Source organism: Martes martes, assembly GCF_963455335.1.
Source record: "Martes martes genome assembly, chromosome: 18".
NCBI lineage: Eukaryota > Metazoa > Chordata > Mammalia > Carnivora > Mustelidae > Martes > Martes martes.
Genome location: NC_137906.1, coordinates 26575428 through 26602255, shown reverse-complemented (window position 1 = coordinate 26602255; position 26828 = coordinate 26575428). Strand labels below are relative to the sequence as shown.

The window sequence follows — 26828 nt, the reverse complement described above, 5'->3', positions numbered from 1 at the left end:
AAGGACTCCTCTGATTACATTGGCTCGCCACCTAATTCAGAATATTTTACCCATCCCAAGGTCTTTAATTTAATCACATCTGCACAGTCCTTGTTGCCATTGTAAAGGTAACATAAGGTTCTAGGAATCATGATGTGGACATGTTAAGGCACCATTGCCTACATCAAAGGGTATTGGACAATATGGGAAAATTGAAAGTCCCTCACTCATAGGAATCACCTGCATTTTCTTGGGGATCACTGACATTTTGAAATGGTATTATGGGTTTTGCAAAAATGTTACATGCTCAGAGAAAGAAGTAAAAGCAAGCAGAAAAGCTAAAAGAAAAAGGTGCAACTCACCTAACAGTCAGCCTCCCAGATCTAATCATTGTTGACATTTTAGCGGACTTCTTTTCAGAGGCTTCTCTACACATGTATACACATATATTAGATATAAGAAGATGTATGTCTTGCTCTGAGACCAGAGCTACAAGTGAAAGGAAATTTGAGGTGGAAGGGGAAAAGCTGAGCAAGTTCATGGTGGGTCCTGTCATTCTGCTTGTTCGTGTAGGTGTGGAGGCATCTGCTGAGAGGGAGGCCCAGGCAGGTTCTGGAGGCTTGTGGGGGATGGAGGAGGGGGCTGTAGCAGCTGCCATTGTGAAATTGATAGGGAATCAACTAGGGATAAATAGGATGGCCCAGCTGATGGCCTGAATTTGGGGTGCATATAAACAGCCTGCTTATGTGATTTATCACCAGTGACCCTCTGCAACCCTGGAAAGGGGGTGGAGAAAACAGATGGTTGGGTAAAATCAGGGTTGAAGACTAGCAAAGCTAATATAGTGAAAGGTCTAAACTGGGCCTAGGGGATCTTAAATAAAGGGAAAACATGGTTAACTTTTCTAAGAATAGTATTTTAAGTTTTTCTCAAAAACTACCATATTTTTGAAATTCTGTTAAGGAGGGGCACCTGGATGGCTCAGTCATTAAGTGTCTGCCTTCAGCTCAGGTTATGATCCCGGGTCCTGGGATTGAGCCCCACGTCAGGCTCCCTGTTATGTGGGGAGCCTGCTTCTCCCTCTGCCTCTGCCTGCTGCTCCGCATTCTTGTATTCTCTCTCTCTGTGTCAATTAAATAAATAAAATCTTTTAAATAAATAAATAAATTATTAACAACCTATTTTCAGAAAGAGAGAGAAACACTCCATCATTTGTTCACTTTGGAAGTAACAAACGTACCAAACTTGGAGATATTAAAATGGGGACCATAGGGTTCTGTATGGATTTTGAAATTTCAATAGGTAGATCTTATTTGGATCATGATTCAAAGAAAGAAAAATTAGGAGGCAGCTGATGATGTAAAGAATTATTGTTCTTTTATTTAAGGTATGATAATCATTTCATAGTCATGATTTTTAAAAGTTATTACCTTTTAGAGAAACATGCTACAATATTTATGAATGAAAGATGAAGTATTATGATGTCTGTGGACAGGGTTGGGGGAATGACATTCAATAACTGACATGCAGAACAGCATATTTGAAGCTGGCTGACGGTGACTTGGGTTCATTTTTGTTTTCTGTCTACTTTTTTTGTGTCTTTGAAATTTTCCACAATAAAAAATTAAAAGGAAAAGAAACAATGAGATTTTTCAAAGCTCCTCATGACCGCTTGATTGAATGATGGATGTGCCGTGGGCAAGGAGGTATCTTATGACTGGCAGAGTCAACCAGGAGGGCTGAGAGGTGTTCTCCACTGGAGGTGGCTGGAGTGACAGACAGTGGGGGACACTGAGTTTTCATGTGATCATGCTGAGAAACTCAAATGGCATGGAAGGAAAATGGCTCTGGGGGCAAGACGAGAGTAGCAGGCGTGGACCAAGTGGTGATGGGGAGAGTGGTGCTGGGGAGGCATTGGTCGCCCTTCCTGACACCTGGCTCTGAATGTGCATGACTCCGCAACCATTCCCATACCTGAGCCTCATTTGCCCTTCACATCCTCCTTCTGATGCCAAATCCACTTCTCCCCAGCGCCAAAGAGAAGGAGGGTTAACATGATCAGACCATGGTTCCAGTAATACTTTTCCTTTTAACAAATACTTTTTGTAGAGCAGGATAAATCTCTTAGGTTTTGCGGGATACATATGGTTTCTGTTACAATTACTTCAACTCCACCATTGTAGCATGAAAACAATCATAGGCAGTACGTGTATAAACAGGGATGTCTGGATTCCAGTACAACTGTATTTATACAGATAGGTGATGAGTCGGGGCGCCTGGCGGGCTCAGTTGTTAAGTGTCTGCCTTCAGCTCTGATCATGATCCAGGGGTCCTGGGATTGAGCCCTACATTGGGCTCCCTGCTTGGTGGGAAGCCTGCTTCTCCCTCTCCCACTCCCCTTCCTGTGTTCCTGCTCTTGCTCTCTCTCTGTCAAATAAATAAATAAAATCCTTAAAAAAAAATAGGTGATGGGCCAAATTTGGACCATGGGCTATAGTTTGCTGAGCCCTGTTTTAGATACCAGTAACCTTCTCAAATCCTGGCCTTGCATAACGACTAAAAATACAGGCATGCCTGGGTAGCCCAGTGGGTTAAAGCCTCTACCTTTGTCTCAGCTCATGATCCCATGAGCCCCGCATCAGACTCTCTGCTCAGCAGAGAGCCTGCTTCCTCCTCTCTCTCTGCCTTCCTCTCTGCCTACTTGTGATCTCTGTCTGTCAAATAAATAAATGAATAATCTTAAAAAAAAATACATGTGAGTAAGTGGGAAAGATGGAAGGATTAGAGGAGGTTAGGATCAGAATGGGGATTTAGAATATTGAGATATGACCGTCTTCAGGGACAACCCATTCTAAGATGTGGCTGTTCTATTGAGTGACTGACACAGTGGAAGATGGGGGTCATGGAGTCATGTGGACTGGAGGCCATGATGTTGGAGGTGTCATCAGTTTGAATACTGAAGTCTCTGAGAAGGCTAGTGGGGGATGGGTTGGAGAAGATGACAGCGGGTCACATCCTGGAGCCTTCAAAGGTGGTGTAAGAGTATCCTAGAGGACAAAGTGGTGACTGTGGAAGAGTAGGGGTTAGGAACTTGGGCTCTGGAATAGCATCTTCACCTTCCAGACCAAGCTTCACTGTTTCTAGCTGGGCAGAGATGACTTCATCTCTCTGAGCCTTAGTTTTTTCATCTGTAAAATGGTCTTTCATCTAAACAAAGCTAATTCTTTACCTGAGAGGAATTCTGGTGCAACTATGAAGGGGCCACCATTTTTCCAGTACTGATACGTATACAAACAGCTGTGTTCCAGCTATTTAAAGGGAGTTATTTATTTGTTCATTTATTCAGCTAATATGTATTGAATGCTGAAATGTGCTCTAAAATTACACAGCAGACGTATTCACAAGCTGGTTGGCTAATGCTTATTGGATAAAAAGAAGCCTTCTTACTCTACACCATGGAAATATGACACAGATAAACATGGTCCCCGTCTTCATGGACAGTTTTTGTGTATAGTTAGATTGCAGTATGCATGTCCTTAATTTATACTCATTCAATGGTATGCTTTTGGGGGAAAGTGAGAGAGAGAAGGAAATAAGATTTTTGAAAATTCAAGCAGTTCCCCTTGCCATTCCACTCGGAAGTTCGGCACAAATAGGACACGTGACTCAGCTCTTTCCTTAGTTGTTCCCAGTGGTATGTGCCCCTTGTAATAAAAGCGGCTCATAAGGCAACTGCTTCCTTCTGTTTGTCTATCTGTATGTCTGTCTGCCTACATAACTACTTGCCAACCAAGCGTTTATGTGGTGTTTACTCAGGTACTATTCTGAACAATTGATAAGTAAGACCTAATTTAACTTGGGTAACAATCCTACAGAGTAGGGAATTTTATACCCCCTTGTATTCGTCAGGCCATGTTAGGCTAGGTTGCAATTATAAACAGCACTGGAGGGGCGCCTGGGTGGCTCAGTTGGTTAAGCAACTGCCTTCGGCTCAGGTCATGATCCTGGAGTCCAGGGATCAAGACCCACATCCGGCTCCCAGCTCCTTGGGGAGTCTGCCTCTCCCTCTGACCTTCTCCCCTCTCATGTTCTCTCTTACTCGCTCTCCCTCTCAAATACATCAAAAATTTTAAAAATAAGTAAATAACACTGAAATACTCAATAACGGCTTACTTTGTGCTCGTACAAAGACTGATGCAGGATGGACAGCCCTTTGGTTTATAGCTATTTAGAATATATGATTTTTGCGGTCACTGAAGCAAAGAAATGAAGAGGCACCCTAGTTCTTAACCTCTGTCTAGAATGTTCTTAACCTTCTTGCCTCTCCTCACAGAGCCTGAACCCAAACTAACTTCAAGGGAGGCCAAGATCCCTAAGGGAACACTGGGTATTCCATGAATACCAGCTGTCCTGATGACAGTGTATTTCAGAGAAAGAAACGTGGCACAGAGATAACTTACCTGCCCGAGGTCACAAGCTAGCAAACACCAAGACAGGATTGAACTCAGGCAGCCTGGGGGCTAATGCCATGCCATAAAGAATGGTTAACCCAGGGGCATCTGGGTGGCTCAGTGGCTTAAGTCTCTGCCTTCGGCTCAGGTCATGATCTCAGGGTCCTGGGATCAAACCCCACATCGGGCTCTCTGCTCAACGGGGATCCTGCTTTCCCCTCTCTTTCTGCCTGCCTCTCTGACTGCTTGTGATCTCTCTCTCTCTGTCAAATAAATAAATAAAATCTTAAAAAAAAAAAAAAAAGAATGGTTAACCATCTGCTCCACTGCCTCTTAGATCACCTGGCACTTAGGGTGATCAGGGCTCAGACTGGGAGAACACCAGCTATGTGACACTAATTGAAAGATGCTATGGGTAATTTAAAGTTTGTTAAGGGGAAATTTTGACTAGATGGGATTTTCATCTTATGTGCTGATTTCAGAGTGCAGCTGCTGTAGAATTTAGTACTCTGTATATTATGTGTGTGTGAGCATTTATTGCCTCAGAGAACCCTGTCTACCAGCCTGGGGAGCCATCTAAAATGTGAGCGTGGCTCTATTTTAATGTTCTTGGTAAGACAAATTCTACCAGGCCCAGATGTCTGTGTTGCTTGATGTCATTATATTGCCAGATCACAGCTGGTAGGTTAGGGTCATTTGTCATGGGTGGCTGCCAGTCTCTTTTCACATAAATGGTGGACCCTTCTCCTACAGGTTCCCCATAATTTAGCATACTCTTCACTCTGTCCATCCTTCCTCAGTTATCCATTTCTTTTCTGTGATTTTTTTCTTTAAATAACTGTATTTTATGTAGTTATTTTATATAGACACTGACAACCCTTAAAATTTTTTCTTAGGTTTATAAAAATAAGATTTATCACATACAAAATAAACATGTTTATTAAATAAACTATACAGTGAAAAAGAAAGGTTTAAAATCAAGGATAATCATAGAATTAAATAACTCTAGACCTAAAAATCTTTCAAAAGGATGTTTCACTCTGTGGCATTGTTCTGGGCCTCTCTATATGGCCATGCCTAAAGCCAGCTCTACCCCTCTTAATTAAGCCTTTTTTTTTTTTAAAGATTTTATGTATTTATTTGACAGAGAGAGAGAGATCACAAATAGGCAGAGCAGCAGGCAGAGAAGGTGGAAAGCAGGCTCCCCACTGAGCAGAGAGCCCGATGTGGGGCTCAATCCCAGGACCCCGAGATCATGACCTGAGCCGAAGGCAGAGGCTTAGCCCACTGAGCCACCCAGGCACCCCTAATTAAGCCTTTTTAAAATTTTTTCATTTTTTACTTAAGACAGCTTGACTTAAGTTTCTAATACTTGCAAGTGAAAGAGTCCTAACCTGTACGCGCTCCTACATGGTATTGTCCCAGCTTCCCGCCAGTATTCTGAATGAGTCAGCTCTCTCTAGGTTCTGTTGCAGTAACAAATAACCCTCAGATCTCAGTGCCTTACGATGGCAGATATTTATTCTTCACCCTTTTTTGTGTTAGCTGCATGTCACTTTTGGTTCTGTTCCTTGTTGTTTTTCATTCAGGGACCCAGGATGAAGGAACAGCCTGCCCCCTCACTCTCATGGCAGAAAGAGAAGAGCAATGGCTGATCTATGCAGTGGCAAGCATTTCTTCTGCTCACATTTCGTTGGCCAGTGCAAGTCCATGGCCAAGCCAACTAGCAGCGCTATGGGGAAATTGACACCCCCTAGGCAGAAACTGCAAACCATATGGCAGAGTAGAGATGCACAATTCTCTTCCAGGGAAAAGAGTAATAATTGGGACCAATAACGCAACCTACCGCCTGCTCTAATCAGAGTTCCACGAGGTTGTTTTCTTCCCCACCTTTCAACAGTGGTGGATTACATCATATTGCTTTACTCCTGTTTAGGAATCTGGCATCATCCTCTTTCATGGTATAGAGTCCTGACTCAATGAGCCAATCAGAAACAGTGAAACTATTTGCTATGATATTGAGAACAAGAAAAGTTTCACTTTTTATTTTGACTGGAAAGAATTGGTCAGATTCATTTGCAAAAATAAATCACTAAATAAGCACAAGGAACAAAAGTTCCCTGCTGCCTATCTGGTCCCATGCCCCAGGGGAGAAGGCTCATGAAAGACATCATTAAAGCCAGAGACCTTCAATGAGACAAAGATCGTGTTTTAGAAGAGAAAAGCTTGCTTAGGGTGAAATGTCTTTTCAGCTAAGTTCTACCCTTAGACAAAAAAGAAAAAAAAAATTCACAATACTTTCATGTCAGTGAAAGGTATCTTATGACCAAAAGCTGAGGTAAAAACAAAACTGTCACCATGCCATTTGAGGACAGGCACCAGTGATATGATGGTGTGTTTGTGTGAAAGTTAATGGTGGGAAGAAAAACACTCGTGCTTTCTAAATGGCACAGGAAATAGCATGCGTGTTGCACTAAAGATCATAATTAAATGGCACAGCAGAAAATTTGCTGTCATACCCTGTGGAAAGGAAAACATCTTTTTTTTTTTTTTTTTAAAGACAGAGTGTGTGAGCGGGGAGAGGCAGATGGAAAGAGAGAGAGAGAATCTCAAACAGGCTCCATGTCCCACGCAGAGCCCGATACAGGGCTTGATCTCACGACCCCGAGATCATGGCCTGAGCCAAAATCAAGAGTCAGATGCTTAGCTGACTGAGCCACCCAGGCACCCCAGGGAAAAAATCATTTTATTTTATTTTGTCTTATAGAAGGGTAACTTCAGAGGCCAGGAGTCTCATGAGGATAATAAATCATCTTTGCTCTTTATATTAGCATATAGGAAGGAAGGAGAGCTATTAACTGAATTTGGGACATGCTGGATGCATAAATCCTCTAAGCGTCTCTTTCTTGCTGGAGGTTTGGCATGTGGGTGGCCCTTTCTCTGAAGCACACAGCCCTGCTTCCTTTCTTTCTTCCTCTTGTCTCTAGGTGACTGGGAGTAATCTCAGGGAGCCTGTGAAGGAGCATGGCAGACAAGTCTGGGTTCCAATGTGAGCTCTGCCATTTATTAGTTGGTGTGTTAGTTTTCCAGAGCTGCCTAATAAACTACCACAAAACTGGTGGCTTAAAACCACACAAACTTATTCTAGTTCTGGAGGCTAGATTCATTCAATTCTAGATTCATTCATTCTAGATTCAATTCATTCTGGAGCTTCTGGAAGAAAACTTATTTTCTTGCCTACTCTAATTTCTGGAGGCTCCCTGTATTCCACAGGGTGCGTGACCCCTTTGCATAACCCTGACCTCTGGTGTCCATTGGCACATCTACTTCTGTAGTAGCATCTCCCTCTGCGTCCCTCTTCCAAGGATACTTGTGACTACATCATTGGCCCACCTGGATAACCCAGGATAATCTCAAAATTCTTTTTTTTTTTAAGATTTTATTTATTTATTTGGCAGACAGAGATCACAAGTAGGCAGAGAGGCAGGCAGAGAGATAGGAGGAAGCGAGCTTCCTGCTGAGCAGAGAGCCCGATGCGGGGCTCGATCCCAGGACCCTGAGATCATGACCTGAGCCGAAGGCAGAGGCTTTAACCTACTGAGCCACCCAGGCGCCCTAATCTCAAAAATTCTTAACTGAATCAATTCTTTGAAGTGTCTTTCATCATATAAGGGGACATAAATATTCAAAAGTCTGGGAATTGGATGAGGACATCTTGGGAAACTATTATGCAGCCTGCCAGTCAGGCAACCCGGAACAATCCCTTCACAAGCCGTGGTCCTTTCTTCTGTTACTTGGGGATGGCAGTACAGGGTGGTTGTGAGGTTTAAGATGGTATCAGAGTATCAGAGTGCTTTGTCATAAGCAACAGAAATTTAAAGGCTACTTAAGGAAAAGGGTATATACTGGAAGAAAAAAGACAACTCACAAACATGAAGGAAAAGGCAAGGACCTGGCTTAGAAAGCGGGTGTGGGGATCCGGCAAGCACAGACCCACATTTTCATGATAACACTGCCAGGAAGAATCCCGTAGTCTCTGCCAGTCCACTCAAGATTCACATTCTAGGGGTGCCTGGGTGGCTCAGTCGGTTGGTCGTCTGCCTTTGGCTCAGGTCGTGATCTAAAGGTCCTGGGATCGAGCCCCACATTGGGTTCTCTGCTCGGCGGGGAGTCTGCTTCTCCCTCTCTCTGCTCATGCTTTCTCTCTCTCTTTCAAATAAATAAATAAAATCTTAAAAAAAAATTCACAGTCTAGGGAAATAGCATCTGCTTGGCTAAGCTTGGGTGTCAGACATACTCCTCGGTCATGGGTGGGTAATGTGCTGTGACCCACGTTCCCCCTAACACAGGGAGGTGAGCTGTCAAAGCAAAATCTGAGGGCTGATGCCACAAGAAAGGGGAGAGTATGATGAGCAGATAAAAATTAAGGACACCATTGTAGAGGGCTCAGAGTAGGTGTCCAAAGAATGGCAGCTTTCATTTTATCCTTAATCTTAGGAGAGTACTAGTCACTCCTTTAGCAAGATGAAATGTGGACAGCCAAATAACCAAGTAAGAGAAAGCCCAAATATCTGCTCTACCACTGATAAATCCTGACAGTAAGGAAAGTTCTGTTTTCTTTTCTTTTTTTTTTTTTATTATTTGTATATTTATTTGAGAGAGAGCACGAGCAGAGGAGGGGCAGAAGGGATGCAGACTCCCAGCTGAGCAGGGAGCCTGACTCGGGGCTTGATCCCCTCACCAGCTGATCATGACCTGAGCTGAAACCAAGAGTTGGGTGCTTAACCGACTAGGCCACCCAGGCACTCCTGTTTTCTTACCTATAATAATATTCATTCTTTCAAAAATACTTACTGACGGGGCACCTGGGTGGCTCGGATGGTTGGGCATCTGCCTTTGGCTCAAGTCTTGATCCTATGGTCCTGGGATCAGGCCCTGCATCTGGCTCCCTGCTTGGGTGGGGAGTCGGCTTCTCCCTAAAAACAAACAAACAAACAAAACTTACTGAATGCTTATTTTTTTCCAGGCACTTTTCTAGGTATTGTAGATAGAGTGGAGAACAAGAGAGAGAAAGTCTTGGCCCCCATAAAGTTTACATTTTAGTGGGAAGACAGTCAAAGACTAAGCTAACAAACGTATCGTATAATGTATAGAAGGCCTAGTAGGAGTTCTGAGGAAAAATAAAGCAGTCGAAGTGGATAGAGCATCCCACGGCTGCGGTGAGGGCTGCTGCTGCTTATAGAAGCCAAGGAAGGTACACTTCTCGGAGGAGTTAACATTTGCACAGAGGCCTTAAGCCAGCTTTACAAAGATCTGAAGGAAGAGCGTTCCAGGTGAAGAGAACAGCCACTCTGAAGGCCCTGAGATGGGAACAGACTTAACTACTGAGACGACAGGAGATGAGGGAGGCCGAGAGAGTGGTAGGAAATAAAGCCAGACAGGCAGGCTAGGTTGTACCCAACTTGGGTAGGTGGGTCTTTGAGTACCATGGTAAAGAGTATGCTTTTACTTTTTTCCCTCTGAGTGTGACAGAAAACTTTTAGAGGGTTTTGAGCCGAAGATGGAGGGAATCTGATTTATCTTTTAAGAAGATCACTCTGGGGGCGCCTGGGTGGCTCAGTGGGTTAAAGCCTCTGCCTTCGGCTCAGGTCATGATCCCAGGGTCCTGGGATCAAGCCCTGCATCGGGCTCTCTGCTCAGCAGGGAGCCCGCTTCCTCCCCTCTCTCTCTCTGCCTGCCTCTCTGCCTACTTGAGATCTCTGTCTGTCAAATAAATAATCTTAAAAAATTTTTAAAAATCTTAAAATCTTAAAAATCTTAAAAAAAAATCTTAAAAAAAAAAAAAAGAACATCACGCTGGGGGCACCTGGATGGCTCAGTTGGGTGAGCATCCGACTCTTGATTTTGGCTCAGTTCATGATCTCTGGGTCCTGGGATCTCACCCCATGCAAGCTCTGCGCTCAGCTGGGAGCCTGCTTGAGATTCTCTCCCCCTCTCCTTCTGCCCCTCCCCCTGCTCTCTCTCTCTTTCTTTCTCTCTCTCTCTCTCTCTCTCTCTCACACACACACACACACACACACACACACACATTCACTCTCTCTCTCTCTCTCTCTCTCTTTCTCTAAAATAAATAAATAAATCTTGTAAAAAAACTTCACTCTGGCGGCTGGCAGGGGAGTTGATCAGTCAACTCTAACAATAAAAGTGGCCAGTGGGGGATCCTAGCACAGACAGACAGGGGATGGCAGCTTGGAGTGCGGGAGACAAGAAAAGGTTGGATTTGGGATATTTTGATGTTGCAACCAAGACTTGTTGATGGATTGTATGTGGGGTGAGAGAAGTCAAGTATGACCTGGAGGTTTCAGGCCTAAGCAGCTGGCTGAATGGAGATCCAATTACTGAAATGGACTGGCAGAAATTAAGAGTTCTGTTTTGAAAATTTAAGGGCTTTACGGAAAAATTACAACTTTGGGGGAATAAAAATATGAAGGGTTTCAGGACACCTGGGTGGCCCAGTCGATTAAGTGTCGGGCTCTTGGTTTCTGCTCAGGTCATGACCTCATGGGTCATGGGACAGAGCCCCGCGTCAGGCTCTGCGCTCTGTGAGGAGTGTGCTTGAAGATTCTCTCCCTCTGCCCCTCCCTGTCACCGCCCCCTCTCCCCCACTGCCACGTGCAGGCTTGAGCACACTCTGTCTTTCAAATAAATAAATAAATCTTTTTCTTTTAATATGAAACTTCCTTTTCATTTTTTCCCCCAGTAACTGCCCTACCATCTCCCTTCCATCTGGGAGGCAGCCCTTTAAATAGCTTTTTGGAAAAATTCCCTAAGTTCCTGGTCACTCTCTGTTTTTAGATGGTCTCATTTCATTGGAATTCGTCCCGTTTAGTTTTAAATCTTTAGTCCTCGATCTCATTCCAGATGTAAACCTCATCTTCCTCCTCTTCTCTAGCTCCAGTCACAACTGTTGGTAATTCAGGGGTCCCTGAACTTTGAAGGTAGACAAATTGCCTCTCTGTTTTCATTAGCCTCTAACTGAGATTTAGTCTTACTTTTAATTATCAACGAGGGCAACAAACCTCAGGAGTGTCCACAGTACCAGTGTCTTCGTCACTAATTGCAATCACATTTTTTGACATCCCAATCTAGTTGTTGCGGTAATCCTGAAATATCATTTACTCCTGTTACTTCTTCCAAATAACATTACTTAATTGACCTCCTATTAGTTCTTCTTACTCACTGCACACTCTAGAGGCATATGTATTATTATATCACCAACTGGGTTTTTAAAAATATTTTTGAAAACTCTATTGTAATAGCATTGGTTTGCTTTGAAATATTTACTTTCATATTTCATTAAATATTATTTAGAGAAGGAATCCAAACTCCCAGCATAAAAAGGGGTCCATGGCACAAAACAAGTTAAGATCCCCTGTAAAAGATTTGGAAGCCATGAAGAGGGAGGTGGTTTGCCCTTCCCAGACGCTCACCCTTGCCCAGGCTCATGTCCTGGAGTGGAAGGAGGGAGACTGGGAAGGAGGTAGGTCTCCTTCAGGTTTTCTTTGAGTCCCATTAGAGAAAACACGTAACCCATTAAAAAGAGACCAAAGAGGGCGCCTGGGTGGCTCAGTGGGTTAAAGCCTCTGCCTTCGGCTCAGATCATGGTCTCAGGGTCCTGGGATCGAGTCCCACGTCGGGTTCTCTGCTCGGCAGAGAGCCTGCTTCCTCCTCTCTCTCTCTCTCTCTGCCTGCCTTTCTGCCTACTTGTGATCTCTGTCTGTCAAATAAACAAAGAAAATCTTAAATAAAAGAGAGAGAGACACCAAAGAGCACAGCACTCTGGACGTGTTTTTCAAAACGCATTTTTGAGTATCACAACCCTAATTTTCAAGATGGCTATACCTGCGGGGTGGGCACCTGGCCTCCTCGCATCATTAGGTGAGCTCTGTTGACTGGCCCCACATGCCACTTCCGATGATGGGGCTGGCAAAATGGGAGTCGATTCTGTGTTTGACTTTGGTGATTCAGCTTGATGCTGGAGTAATAACTGCTTGTTGGTCTCCCAGGGTGGAGTTAGTGAGGGGGCGAAAGCCAGATCACATCCTAGTAACCATGGTTTCTAAACACATGTTAAGGCTGCTAGAGAGAAATGTAGCTGGCTCTCCCCTACTGGCTTTCAGAGCTGTTGCTCCCATCACAGAAAGGAGTCTGTCCTAGGCTGGTCACCGTATATCTGGACACCCCATTCCAGAGAATCTCTATTGTACTTCTTCCAAATATTTGGAGTTTACTACTCAAGACTGATGCCTCCAACAGAATGTTTGGGAAACCCATTTAGGCCAAGGGCAGGGACTGGATAATCTCTTCTGCTGTTTACAATGGGTAGATGTTTTCAGATACGAGGCCCTTGAAAGACTGTATAAATGATGGTTGATTTAGGCCTGTGTCATTTTGTAAATGGCTTTGCATCAGGATTGTGCTCTCATGTTCCAAGAAAACAAGTTAATCTCTTACCTAATGAAATGCGGATAGAATTTGGATTCCAAGATTCGGTTTTCAATATAAAGCAAGCTTTTCTCCTTTCTACTTTATTCTGTTTAAATGCCACTTTGGGATGGTCCCTCTTGTTTTAGAACTGGATGCAGAGATTTTTAAAGACTGACGTCTCAGATTCCCTTGTGTATTTTGAAAGCGTGCTGTGTCTTCTTTAGATCCTACAAATCTTTTACTTAGCACCCAAAAGGGAGGAAGCAATTGTATGGGTTTATGCATACACACAGAATCAGAAAAATAAATTCTCAGAATTATGGCATCAATTCTTACGGTTCAAAGATATTTGATTCACATTTAAGAAAAAAAGAAAAGGGGAGCATTTGGGGGTGCAGTCGGTTGAGCGTCAGAGTCCTCACTTCCGCTCAGGTCATGATCTCAGTGTTGTGAGATCAGGCCCTGAGTTGGAGCCCGCTTGAGATTCTCTCTCTTCCTCTTCCTCTGCCACTCCCACTCATGCTCTCTTTCTAAAAATAAATAAATAAATCTTTTTTGGAAAAAGGAAAAGGATATTACAAATGAGCGTTACCAGCAAGTCAGGTCTTAGAAACATACTTAGTGGTTCTGTTTTGCCAGTAGAAACACACAAACCTGGGGCGCCTGTGTGGCTCAGTGGGTTGGGCCTCTGCCTTCAGCTCGGGTCATGGTCTCAGGGTCCTGGGATCGAGCCCCCCCCCCCCCCCCCCCCCCCCGCATCAGGCTCGCTGCTCAGCAGGGAGCCTGCTTCCCCACCCCACCCCCTCTCTCTGCCTACTTGTGATCTCTCACTCTGTGTGTCAAATAAATAAATCTAAAAAAAAAGAAAAGAGAAGAAACACACAAACCTGTCTGCTCTGGGGAATCTCTTGAGGGGGGAGCCTCCGGTGCTGCCTTCTCCTTTGACTGACATGGCCCATCATCCTCCACCCGAGTTCCCCAATGATGAGCGGTCGCCTCTACTCCACCTCTATTTTTATTTGACCTGAAGCCAGTTGCACTGATTCCAAAAGAGAGAAAAGGGCCTGACGTGGCTTCTATCCCTTCAAGCTGCCCTGCTGAAATGATTGATAATTCCCAGGGACTACTCTCGGAAGATTAAGTCCTTTTCATTTGGCCTGATTTACGCTGGCTCTCTCATACTTATTCTTGGTTTGGGAACGAGACAGCGCCCCATTATTTAGCCATGAAAGCAGGGATGTCACTAAAGGTGGCCTCATATTACTGCTTAAAGGCCTATTAGAAATCTCATTTTGCTTTTTGGAGATTCATTGTGATGCAAAGCCATTCGAGGTTTCATTACTGGTGAAAGCCCTTTGTCAGGCTGGCCCAGCCTGTTGTCCCAAGATTTGCAGTTCTCCTTTCCTACTGCTATTCCGAAACAGGAATACTGTTACTTTGAGGATTTCATGACATCAGTAGAAAAAAACATACTTAAGGCAGGAAAATTGCTGCCGAACAGAAAGGCGCCATCAAATCTCCCCTCAGATACAAGTGACAAACTCCACTTTGTTCTGCTGTCCTGACATCAGATTTCCCTGTGGAACGTCAGACAAATGAATACCTGCCAAGTTATTTCTGTAAGAATTAATGAAGAGGGCATTTTCTGTGATTGTGACACCCCCACCCCCCACCCCCATTTTTTCGTCTAGGCAAATGACTGTGTTTTCTTCTATTAAACACACACAGCTGTGAGACCCTGAATTCCCCATCAGTGACTTTGTGAGCTGCCTTCTCTTCTCCTTAGGCCAATCCCTGTGCTTCCCGGGCCAAAAGATTCTCAGCAAGATATGGTCAGTGACCTTGAATGAGTCACTTCACACCTCTGTGCCTTTCTTCATTCCAAAAGAAGGATAACAATCGCTCATTACTGATACTGTGAGGATTTCTTTAAAAATTTTTTAATTTAATTTTTTTATTTTTTAATAAACATATAATGTGTTTTTATCCCCAGGGATACAGTCTGTGAATTGCCAGGTTTACACACTTCACAGCACTCACCATAGCACATACCTTCCCCAATGTCCATAACCCCACCCCCCTCTCCCAACCCCCCTCCCCCCAGCAACCCTCAGTTTGTTTTGTGAGATTAAGAGTCACTTATGGTTTGTCTCCCTTCCAATCCCATCTTGTTTCATTTATTCTTTCCCTACCCCCCAAACCCCCCATGTTGCATCTCCACTTCCTTATATCAGGGATATCATATGAGAGTTGTCTTTCTCTGATTGACTTATTTCACTAAGCATGATACCCTCTAGTTCCATCCACGTCATCGCAAATGGCAAGATTTCATTTCTTTTGATGGCTGCATAGTATTCCATTGTGTATATATACCACATCATCTTTATCCATTCATCCGTTGATGGACATCTAGGTTCTTTCCATAGTTTGGCCATTGTGGACATTGCTGCTATAAACATTCGGGTGCACGTGCCCCTTCGGATCACTACGTTTGTATCTTTAGGGTAAATACCCAGTAGTGCAATTGCTGGGTCATAGGGTAGTTCTATTTTCAACTTTTTGAGGAACCTCCATGCTGTTTTCCAGAGTGGTTGTACCAGCTTGCATTCCCACCAACAGTGATACTGTGAGGATTTAATGAAATAATGTATGGAAAGCACTTAGGATGCTGTGCCAGGCAGGGAGGCTCATTCCACAAACATTTATCAAGTACCCACTAAAAATGGTGTCCCCACCCCTAAGGTTCTCCCTGGCTTTGATGTCTTTGATTCTGGAATAATTCCTAAGCATTGGGACTACCAGAAGGAGCAAACACAGGCGTGGTCTCTGCCCTCGTGGCGCTTTCAGTCCAGTTGACGATTGGGGCATTCATTAGATAACCACACAGAGTTACATCTCCGATTTGGGCCAAGGACTAGGAAGGAAGATTACACAGAGTTCCACTGGGTCCTAACCTAATCAAAGAACACCTTTCCATAATCAGAAGAAAGAGGAAGAGTGAACCAGGAGGAAGAAGTGTCAGCCCCCTCAGCTCCAACCTTAAGGTTTTGAGCAAGTTAGGAGAAGGTGTGCCTGCCATAGGTCAGATGGGCCTCGCACCCTGAACATGGCCTGGGTTTCAGTGCCCTCTGGCCCGTGGGCTGGGTGTCTTTAAGCAGCAACCTGCACAGCTGTACACAATGCCCCTGGCTGGGGTAGGGGGATATTGGAGGCAGACGAGAGCCCCTCTGCAAAGGCCCTGAGGCAGGAGGGCACTTTTGAAGAGGTGAAAAAGGCCAGTGTGGCTGGAACACAAGGAGCAATGCTTATAGGAGGGGAATCCAGAAAGCTCTTGGTAAATATCAGCTAGTATTAATGCACAATAATGTGAGTCTTGTAAATCCATTGCCAGCACACCAAGTATCCTTAGAAACACAAGGTGTCTCTGGAAGCCATTGATTTTTAACTAGTGGAAGAGAATTACTTCAGGGATATGATCTGTTGGTGTCATACAACTGAGATTCCAAGAATAAGGACAATGGATAAGCACAGACATTTACTGTGGAAAGCAGGCCTCCAGCAAAATATGAATGCTCCACTACAGCCCAGGAGCCAGATATTAGGCAAGAAGAAGTGAAAACAAAAAGAGAACCAAACAAAAATTTTAAAAAGCCACCACATCATGCAAATAAAAATGGAAACAGAACATTAGGGAAAGGTTTCTAACAATGCTATCATTTTGAGGGTGTCATTATCTCTCCAAAGACATAGAAGAATCTTCTTTACTTGGTGTCTCCAAAAGGGCCTGCCCAGCCCAAGACCCAGAACCTGGCAACAATACCACACTCCCTTGAAATGATCTCAGTGACCCCAAGATTCTTCTGGGCTTTGATTTCTTTGTTACTGGAGTAATTCAAAAGCACATTCATTCATTCAAACAAACACACTATATCAAGGGTGGATTGTGTTGTTGTTTTTAAATCGGAGTTTAAAGGGAAATAAAACCACACATCCTGGAGAGTCATGCAACGTTGCCTCTTAGCTGTGCAGTCTGGGTCAGGCTCCGCATCTGCGAGTGTTTGCCCAGGGAAAGTCTGGTGTCAGCAGAGCATTGAGAGGGAAGCCTACCTAGGCTTTGGGATCCATTGGGTCTGGGTTCAGATCCCAGCTAGGCCACCTACAAGCTGTGTGACCTTGGGTCGGTTAGTCAGCCTCTCTGTATGATGGGAGTTACTATAAACTCAAATGATGGCTATTGTTTGGGAGAACTCTGAGGCCGGGGAACTTAGGAACCCCTCACTTGCAAAGTCAAAGCAGGATCCTGGGAGCAGCCTCCATGTGACCCACATCCTTTCTGAGGTTTATTTCTTTGTACTCACATCTAAAAAGGCTTCCCAGGGGCGCCTGGGTGGCTCAGTGGGTTAAAGCCTCTGCCTTCGGCTCGGGTCGTGATTCCAGGGTCCTGGGATCGAGCCCCGCATCGGGCTCTCTGCTCAGCGGGGAGCCTGCTTCCTCCTCTCTCTCTGCCTGCCTCTCTGCCTACTTGTGATCTCTGTCTCTGTCAAATGAATAAATGAAATCTTTAAAAAAAAAAAAAATAAAAAATAAATAAATAAAAAGGCTTCCCAGAGGCAGCTGTGCTTTAGAGAAACAGAAGGAACCAGAATTAAATCATACTTCTAAGATTTTGTCAGGAGTTAGTCTCTCTATGCAACTTTTAAGGGGAGGGGGGAGGAAAAGAGAATTTTGCCACGATTTTTAAATGTGTTATCTATGATCAAACATCCCATCACAATCTGAAAAATCCCACAAGAGCAAACAATGTCAACTGACCCAGCACTTGAGATATTTTATTGCCTATTAAGATGTAGTAACAGAACTTAAAAATATGCCCAAGGGGCGCCTGGGTGGCTCAGTGGGTTAAAGCCTCTGCCTTTGGCTCAGGTCATGATCTCAGGGTCCTGGGATTGAGCCCCGCATCGGGCTCTCTGCTCAGCGGGGAGCCTGCTTCCCCCTCTCTCTGCCTGCCTCTCTGGCTACTTGTGATCTCTCTTTGTCAAATAAATTTTTTAAAAATCTTTAAAAAAAAAATACGCCCGAACTCAAGCCACATTAAACTGGAATGCGCACACAATTTATCGGAGATAAATTCCAATAATTTTGCCTTCAGGAAAGAGATGAACTACTTAATTTCCCTTCAATAGAATGGTAGAAAAAGAATCCTTTATTATGTCTCAGTCATAATGCAGTATTTAAGAGCTGCTCCTGCTTTGTCTCCTGTTTTACATCTATAGAGCCTTACGGATGTCCCACCTTTAGGACTCACATGCAGCTTTAGCAGCTGGAGCCTTTCAGAACAGAGCAGGCTCACAGTGATTTCAGAGTACGTTGGTTAAAAACAAAGCAAAATGAATCCATCTCAGATTTTAAAATTAAACGCGATAACTCAAGGCTAAACTTCTCTATCAAAACTGGCATTGTTGCTTTCTAAGAATGGAAATGGATGAGGCGCTTAATCAGAGAGGCCATTATGTTGTCAAAGGGCTCACCGAGGCTGAAGGATGGATTCTCATGGGCATATGACCATTTGATTGCTTTTCAGCCCCCGGCCGCCGATCCCACTCTCCCTCCTGCTGACAGAAGAAGAGGCAGCACTGTGCATTCAATCCTTCTGGAGAGCCTATCTGGTAAGAGTCATGTGCAATTATGGCGTTTGGCCTGATGGGGAATTTTTGTGATGTGGAGGGCCCATGGGAAAACTGTTAGATGAATTTGAAATAGAGGGTACTACAGCTAACATCCAAATCTCAGAAATAGGATTCTCTGTAAAATACAAAGAGTGATCTAGAATTTTTACCAAGGCTTGTGTTGCAGTTGTCATTAAAAGTACCCTCCAACCTTTTAATGTTGGGTTTACTGGCCTGTATTACCCAAAAAATAATATTATATACATGCAAAGAGCAATACCATGTTCATTTTAGAAAAAAGAAATAGAAAATTACTCAGGTAGAGCAAATAAAAATTTTTGAGGCACTGAAACTATTACCCCAAAGTAATTGTTGGCATTTTGGTGTAAAATTTTCCAAACCTTAAAAATCTTAATGGGTAGGGTAGGGGGTAGGCAAAATGGTTGAAGGAGATTAAGAGTACATTTATCTTGGTGAGCACTGAGTCATATATGCAACCATCAAATGGCTATATTGTACACCTCAAATTTATATAACACTGTGTGTTTACTACACTGGAATTCAAATGAAAAAATACAATAAAGCTTAAAAAATCTTAAAAGATAGAATAACATATAAACACGTATCATATGCTAGAAGTAACCTTTTCTTTTGAAACCTTTCATTTCTAGCCATTGGTTATTCCCAGTTTATCATTATTCTAATAAATGCTGTAATAGATATCTTCGTGGATGCATCTTTGCACATTTGTCGGGTTGTTTATGTAGGACGAATTGTAGAAGTAGAATTTCTGGGTCAAAAGGTGAGTTCCTTTCTAAAATTCCTGATCCATATCGTCATGTGGCTCTTTAGGAAGGATTTGCTTTGAAAAATTCTTACCAAATACATATGAGAATGGCATGTGTATCTCGTGCTAAAAAGTGTACATCCTGTTCAATTTGTTGGCAGAGTATCAACGTTAAGAAGCTTCTAGGTGGGGGCGCCTGGGTGGCTCAGTTGTTAAGCATCTGGCTTTGGCTTAGGTCATGATCCCAGGGTCCTGGGATTGAGCCCCACATCAGGTCCTTGCTCGGTGGGAAGCCTGCTTCTCCCTCTGCCACTCCCCCTGCTTGTGTTCCCTCTCTCACTGTGTCACTCTCTGTCAAAGAAATAAATAAATAAAATCTTAAAAAAAAAAAAAAAAAAGTAAAAAGCTTCCAGGTAAACATGAAGCTCCCATTCTAGGTAGAAGCATGTCTCCATCCAAATCTGAGTGTTAGACATCAGTGGAGTGAGTTTAGGATAGATTTCAGGGGTGGTAGATCGCCACAGAGAAGGTCTCCGTGGGTTCACAAGGAAGCCCAAGATGCACGTTGATGCACTCTTCAGAATTACCACAGGAGAAGCAGGCTGAGGGGAACACACCAGCAAACTGTTCTCCATGAAGAAGTTAGATTTATTCTAATGAGACACAATTAATAAATCAACAAGTGAAATATTTGTTAAGTGACCGTTAAGTGGGACTTGTCCTTTATTACAAGGAGCTTCCTTCTGTCTCGGGCAATATCGTCCGGTCACTCCTTTGTACGTGGCACATTCCTGAACCCATAGGTTGAAGTCAGGTGTGGAGGTTAATTAATAGACTCAGACATTACAAGGAGCCGTTTGTTCCCAAGAAGTTAAAAACCGATGATAAAACCCTCTATTATACCCCATAATTTAGATATAACTTTTGACGACATAGGTTTTCAGCATTTCATACATATTTTACCTGTGGTCTTTTTCCTTCATGATTGAACATCAGCGGGTTAGCTGAAGTTCCGGGACGCCCAAGTGAGGTGAATGATTCCGGGCTTCCACACGCTTTCTGAGCTCCGCCTTTGTCGTCCACGTATTTCATTTGTAAGACTTACACTTGTTACACTAGAATTAGCCATTTTACTTTCCCATTTTCTGATCCTTTTAGTGAAACTGGAAGAGCAAAATGCAATAAAATAATGATTTTCAGATTTCGTTTCTTTAAAAACAGCAAAGCCCTTTCTTCAAACCAAATCATACTCAGATGCCTGGAATATAACCAGTGTTAACAGTGTTAACAGGAAGAGGGGATTCTCTGTCCCTGATCCTCCCATGCAATAAGACTTTCACACTCAGGGGCCTGTGTTATGGACACAGCATGAAAAACAGAGAGATCTTTCTCTACTTGTCATGGGGCAACATCCTGATAAACCCACTGTAAACTGAAAATACTGTAAGTTGAAAATGCATTTAACACACCTAACCCCTTGGACATCATAGCCTAGCCTTGCCTGTAAACGTGCTCAAAACATTTACGTTAGCTGACAGTTGGGCAGGATCATCCTCTGTAAAGTCTATTTTATAATAAAGTATTGAATAGCTCAAGGAACTTATTGAATATTGCACTGAAAGTGAAAAATAGAATAGTTGTATGGGTACAGAATGGTCATCGCTGTATTGGTTATTGACCCTGGTGGTAGGCTGGCTGGCTGGGAGCTGTGGCTTGCTGTCATTGCCTAGGATCACGAGAGTATTGTACGGCGTATCACTCGCCCAGGAAATGATCAAAATTCAAAATTTAAAGTACAGTTTCTACTAAGGCATATGGCTTTCAAACCATGGTATAAAATGCAATCATTTTAATTTGGGGAATGTCTGTAGTCTGTATGACAGCTGAATTCAGCTCATTCACAAGCAAACCCTACCATATAAAAATGTCAAAGTGGCTCAAAATTTTACTGGTTATGACACCATCATCACACAATAGCTAGGAACATTCCTTATGGTACAAAAGATGTGTAGGTGTAAGTGTATACTGTGTGAGAGTTTGGGTTGTTCAAATCCAAACATCTTCTGTGTGTATATATACACACACATATGCATATATATGTGCCGAAGAGTGCCAAGTAGGGGGGTAAGCTCCTAAATTGTTACTAGAAGGAAAGATGTCTGATATGTGGGACGGCCTCAGAAGTTTCCATAAAAAAAGGAGGGACTTGATCTCATCCTTAAAAGAAAGATGGAAAAAAAAAAAAAAAAGAAAAAGAAAGATGGGATGCTGGAATATCAGCTGGGAACAAAATGGTATCTCAAGAGGAAATAGCACACACACACTCATATGTATGTATATTATACCATTTTTTATTAAAACGTGTACTGTATAGTTGTGGCTTAGTTAAGCGGCCAACTTCTGATTTTGGCTCGGGTCACATGATCTCAGGGTCTTAGGATTGAGCCTATGCAGGGCTCAATGTGCTCAGCGGGGAGTTTGCTTCAGGATTCGCTCTCCCTCTGCCCCCCCACCCAAACTTGTACATGTGTGCATGTGCTCTCTCTCTCAAATAAATAAATATATTTTTTAAAAACATATATTTTGGACAGTTACACACACACACATGGGAAAGAATTAAGGAGACCATAGCCTTCTATACACTGAACAAAGTCTTTACAAAGAGAATGCAGTATGATTTTCCTTAATTTCAGATTGATTTAAACCATGTTATGGATGCAGAAAGAACATCTGACAAAATCCAACAGCCTTTTTTTTTTTTTTTAAGATTTTATATATTTATTTGACAGAGAGAGATCACAAGTAGGCAGAGAGGCAGGCAGAAAGAGAGAGGGGAGGAAGCAGGCTCCCTGCTGAGCAGAGAGCCCAATGCGGGGCTCGATCCCAGGACCCTGAGGTCATGACCTGAGCCAAAGTCAGAGGCTTAACCCACTGAGCCACCCAGGTGCCCCAATCCAACAGACTTTTATGCAAATTATGAATAGGAAGGAACTTCTTCAACTTGATAAAGGGTAGTTACCAAATTCCACAGCTAACATCATATTTAAGATGGAAGACTGAATGTTTTCGCCCTGAGACTGGGAACGAAACAAAGATATTCTCTCTACTTCAGTTCAACACAGCACTAGAGGTTTTAACCAAGGAAGTTAGGCAAGAAAAGGAATAAAAGGCATTCCAACCAGAAAGGCGGGAGTAAAACTATCTCTATTCTCTATATAAACATGACCTTCTATACAGAAGTTCCTAAGTAATTCACTAAAAAAAAAAATTTAAAAATAAGGATAAACAAGTCCAGCAAGGTTGCGGGATACCAAACCAGTATACCAAAAAAAAAAAAAAAAAAATCAATTATATTTATATGTACTTAGCAATGAGCAATCTGAAAATGAAATTAATAAAATAATCCCTATTGTAATAGCCACAAAAAGAACGTATTGTATAGAGCACTGGGTGTGGTGCATAAACAATGAATTTTGGAACACTAAAAAAAGAAAATTAAATTTAAAAAAAAAGAACAAAATACTTAGGAAGAAATTTCACAAAAGAAGTGCAAGACTTATATGCTGGAAACTACAAAATATCACCGAAAGAAATTTAGAAAGACCCAAACAAGTGGAAAGATAGCCTCTGTCCATCGACTGGAAGACCTGATGTTGTAAAGATGACAGTACACATTGACCTGCAGATTCAGTGCAATCTCTATCAAAATCCCTGCTTATATTTTTTAACAGAAATTGACAAGCAGATCCTAAAATTTGTATGAAAATGTAAGAGACCCTGAAGAGCCCAGTCTTGAAAAAGAACAAAATCAGAGGACTCACATTTCTCTATTGCAAAACTTACTATGAGTCTATAGTAAGAGTGCTAATGGCATAAGGATAGGCATAGATCAATGGAATAGAATTGAGAGTACAGAAATAAACCCTTCCATTTATGGCCAATTGATTTTTATCAAGAGTGTCAAGACCGTTTGATGAGGAAAGAATAGTCTTTTCAACTCATAGTCCTGGAACTCCTGAATATCCACATCCAAAAGAATAAGATTAGACCCCCTACCTCATACAATATACAAAAATTAATCCAAAATTAAATACCTAAATGAAAATGCTAAAACTATCAAAGTCTGACAAGAAGACATAGGTGTGAATTTTCATGACTGTGGATTAAACAACAGTTTACATAACAAAGAGCACAAGCGACAAGAGGAGAAAAATACATCGGATTTCATCAAAATTTAAAACTTTTTGTTCTTGGGGTACCTGGGTGGCTTGGTTGGTTAAGTGTCTGACCCTTGATTTTGGCTCAGATCACGATCTCAGGATTGTGAGATCAAGCCCCACATTGGGCGCTATGGTCAGGGGGGAGTCTGCTTGAGATTCTCTTTCCCCCCTTCTTCCTTTACCCCGTTCCCTCATCCTCCACTCTCTTTCTAAAATAAAAACAAATAAATCTTTAAGAAAAACACACACAAACTTTTGGAGCTCCTGGGTGACTCAGTCTATTGTCTGCCTTCAGCTCAGGTCATGATCTCAGGGTCCTAGGATCAAGCCCCATATCAGGTTCCCTGCTCAGCAAGGAGTCTGCTTCTCCCTCTTTCTCTGCCCCTGCCCCCCACCAGCTTGTGCTTGCACTCTCTCTCTCTCAAATAAATAAATAAAATCTTAAAAAAAAAAACAAAACAACCCAAACCCAGGCTTTTGGCTTCTAAGAACACCATCAAGTGAACGAAAAGACAATCCACAGAATGGAAAAAAAAATATTTGCAAATCATATATCAGGTAAGGGTGTAATATCCTGAATATATAAAGAATTCTCACAGCCTTACAAATAACCCAATTACAAAACTGGCAAGGGATTCCAATAGACACTTCTTCAAAGAATATCCACAAATGGCCAAGAGGCACATGAAAAGATGTAGGAAATGCAAAGCAAAACCACCGTGAGATGCCACTTCACACCCACCAGCATGGCTAAGATCCAAAAGGCAATAACAGTGTTGGCGAGAATGTAGAGATCTTGAAAGGGCTCGCACACTGCTGGCAAGAATGGGAAATGGTGCAGCCACTTTGGAAAGCAGTTTGGCTGTTCGTCAAAAATCTAAACATTGAGTCACTGCTCCATGACTCAGCAGTCGTTCTCCTATGTATATATTTAAGGTAATTGAAAGCATCTGTCCATACAAACACTTGTACATGAATGTTCATGGAAGCATTATTCACAATAGGCAAAATGTGGGAAACAAAACATCCACCAACTGATGAATGGATATGTAAAATGTGGTACATCCTTTTATGGCTGAACATTATTCAGCCATAAAAAGGAACGAAGTACTGATCCACGCTACGAGTTGGATGAACCTTGAGCACATTATGCTAAGTAGAAGGAGCCAGACGTAAAAGGTCACATATTCCATTTAAATAAAATGTCCAGAATAGGTAAATCCTTAGACAGAAACCAGATTAGTGGCCGTCAGGGACTGGAGGAAGAGAGGAACAGAGAGTGACTGCTAACAGCATTGTTTCAGGTGATGGAAATGTTCTGGAATTAGGTGATGGAGATGGTGGTACAACTGTGAATAAACACCGAATTTGAATTGTGAACTTCAAAAAGGGTGACTTTTATGTTATGTAAATTCCATTTAAGCAAATGAATGAATAATTATGGGGAAAAAATACAAAGCAAGTAATTTTATACATTTTAACCATGTGTTCTTCTGCCACAAGGTCTTGATTTTTGGCCTGGTTCTGTGAGTAACAGCGAAACATCCTAAGATGAGAAAAAAGGATTTTCAGGAATTAGCGAAGTGTTCTGTCACAGGTAGCACTTGCACAAACCCTCTCTCCTTACACACTCCCGTGTAGTCTTATTGCATTTACCGTGAAGGGTTTGCAATTAATGAAAACCTTTACTTGTACTGTCTTAAACACCACGAGGGGAAAATAGAGCCCCCCACAAAATTGTTTTGTATGATAAACTATATATATCATGGAATTTACCATTTTAACTTTTTTTTTAGTTGTACAGTTCAGTGACAGTAAGTACATTCACACTTGTGCAACCATCACCACCAGCCATTTCTAGAACTTTCTTCTTTCTAAACTGAAACTCTGTCCCCACCAAACAATAACTCCTCCCCATGCCCCCCTTCCCCCAGCCCCTGGAAGTCACCCTTCTACTTTCTGTCTCTGTGGTTGGACTACCTAGATACCCCACAGAAGTGGAATCATACAGTATTTGTCCTTCTGTGACTGGCTTATTTCACTTCACATAATATCCTCAAGATTCATCTATATTGTCATGTGTGTCAGAACTTCCATCCTCTTTAAGACTGAATAATATTCTTTTTTTTTTTTTAAAGTTTTATTTATTTATTTGAGAGAGAGAGAGAATGAGAGAGAGAGAGAGCATAAGAGGAGAGCGGTCAGTGGGAGAAGCAGACTCTGTGCCGAGCAGGGAGCCTGATGTGGGACTCGATCCTGGGACTCCAGGATCATGACCTGAGCCGAAGGCAGTCGCTTAACCAACTGAGCCATCCAGGTGCCCCAAGACTGAATAATATTCTTGACAGGAAGTTTTAAAATCCAGAAGTCTGATATTCTTACTTGTTAACATAAAACTAGCTGTACATCTCATAAAAATATTTTTTAACCGACCGCATTAAAAGAAACGTCACATGGTATGAAAAGCTACATGTAGTGAACCATTCCCAGTAGCCATGACTTTATGATTAGCCTTAGAAATAGGTTTCCTGGGGGCACCTGGGTGGCTCAGTGTGTTAAGCCTCTGCCTGCAGCTCAGGTCATGATCTCAGGGTGCTGGGATCGAGCCCCGCATCGGGCTCTCTGCTCAGCAGGGAGCCTGCTTCCCCTCTCTCTGCCTGCCTCTGCCTACTTGTGATCTCTCAAATAAATAAATAAAATCTTAAAAAAAATAATATCTTAAAAAAATAAAATAAAATCTTTAAAAAAACCAGAAATAGGTTCCTGGTAGTTATTACTAGATGTTAAACATGTCTGTAAAAGTAGACACACTCTTGTTCCTTCTTTCCAAAATATTAGATTAATGGTTAGGAAGCCAGATTGTTTCAACATGCAAGACTGAATGTTTTTTTTTAAAAAGCTGTCTGGATATTGTGAATGAAGTCGGTCCTCTGAGCACTCTCCCTTCTGAAGTGTGGCTGGTGATAAGCTGCATTACCACATCAATGGTGCTCTTCTGCCGCTGACACACGGGATGTTACAGGTAACCCAGAACAGAGAAAACCCTGCTCTCTTGTGAAGTTCAAATGAGGTTCCCATGGGCCATAAGGATTGAAATTTCTTTAATGATTTAGGAGGCAGAGACCGGAGAAATCCACTGAATATTGATTCTGTCCAAATAAGCTTCGGGTGTTTTATGCCTTCTGCCTATTTGTTTTATTTTACTCTAACTCAGCCTAGACTCCAGCATGGCATACAA

At 42.6% G+C, this 26828-nt stretch overlaps 1 protein-coding gene across 1 annotated transcript in view; it reads left to right on the top strand.

Moving 5' to 3' along the window:
• IQCK (IQ motif containing K) overlaps positions 1-26828 on the top strand; it is a gene marked incomplete at both ends in the record, with an annotated part of 119585 nt that overhangs the window by 34768 nt on the left and 57989 nt on the right. The window contains one exon of the mRNA XM_080830827.1: positions 18499-18583. Coding sequence (XP_080686953.1) covers positions 18499-18583 — 85 coding nt within the window. The remainder of the gene's footprint in view (positions 1-18498; positions 18584-26828) is intronic.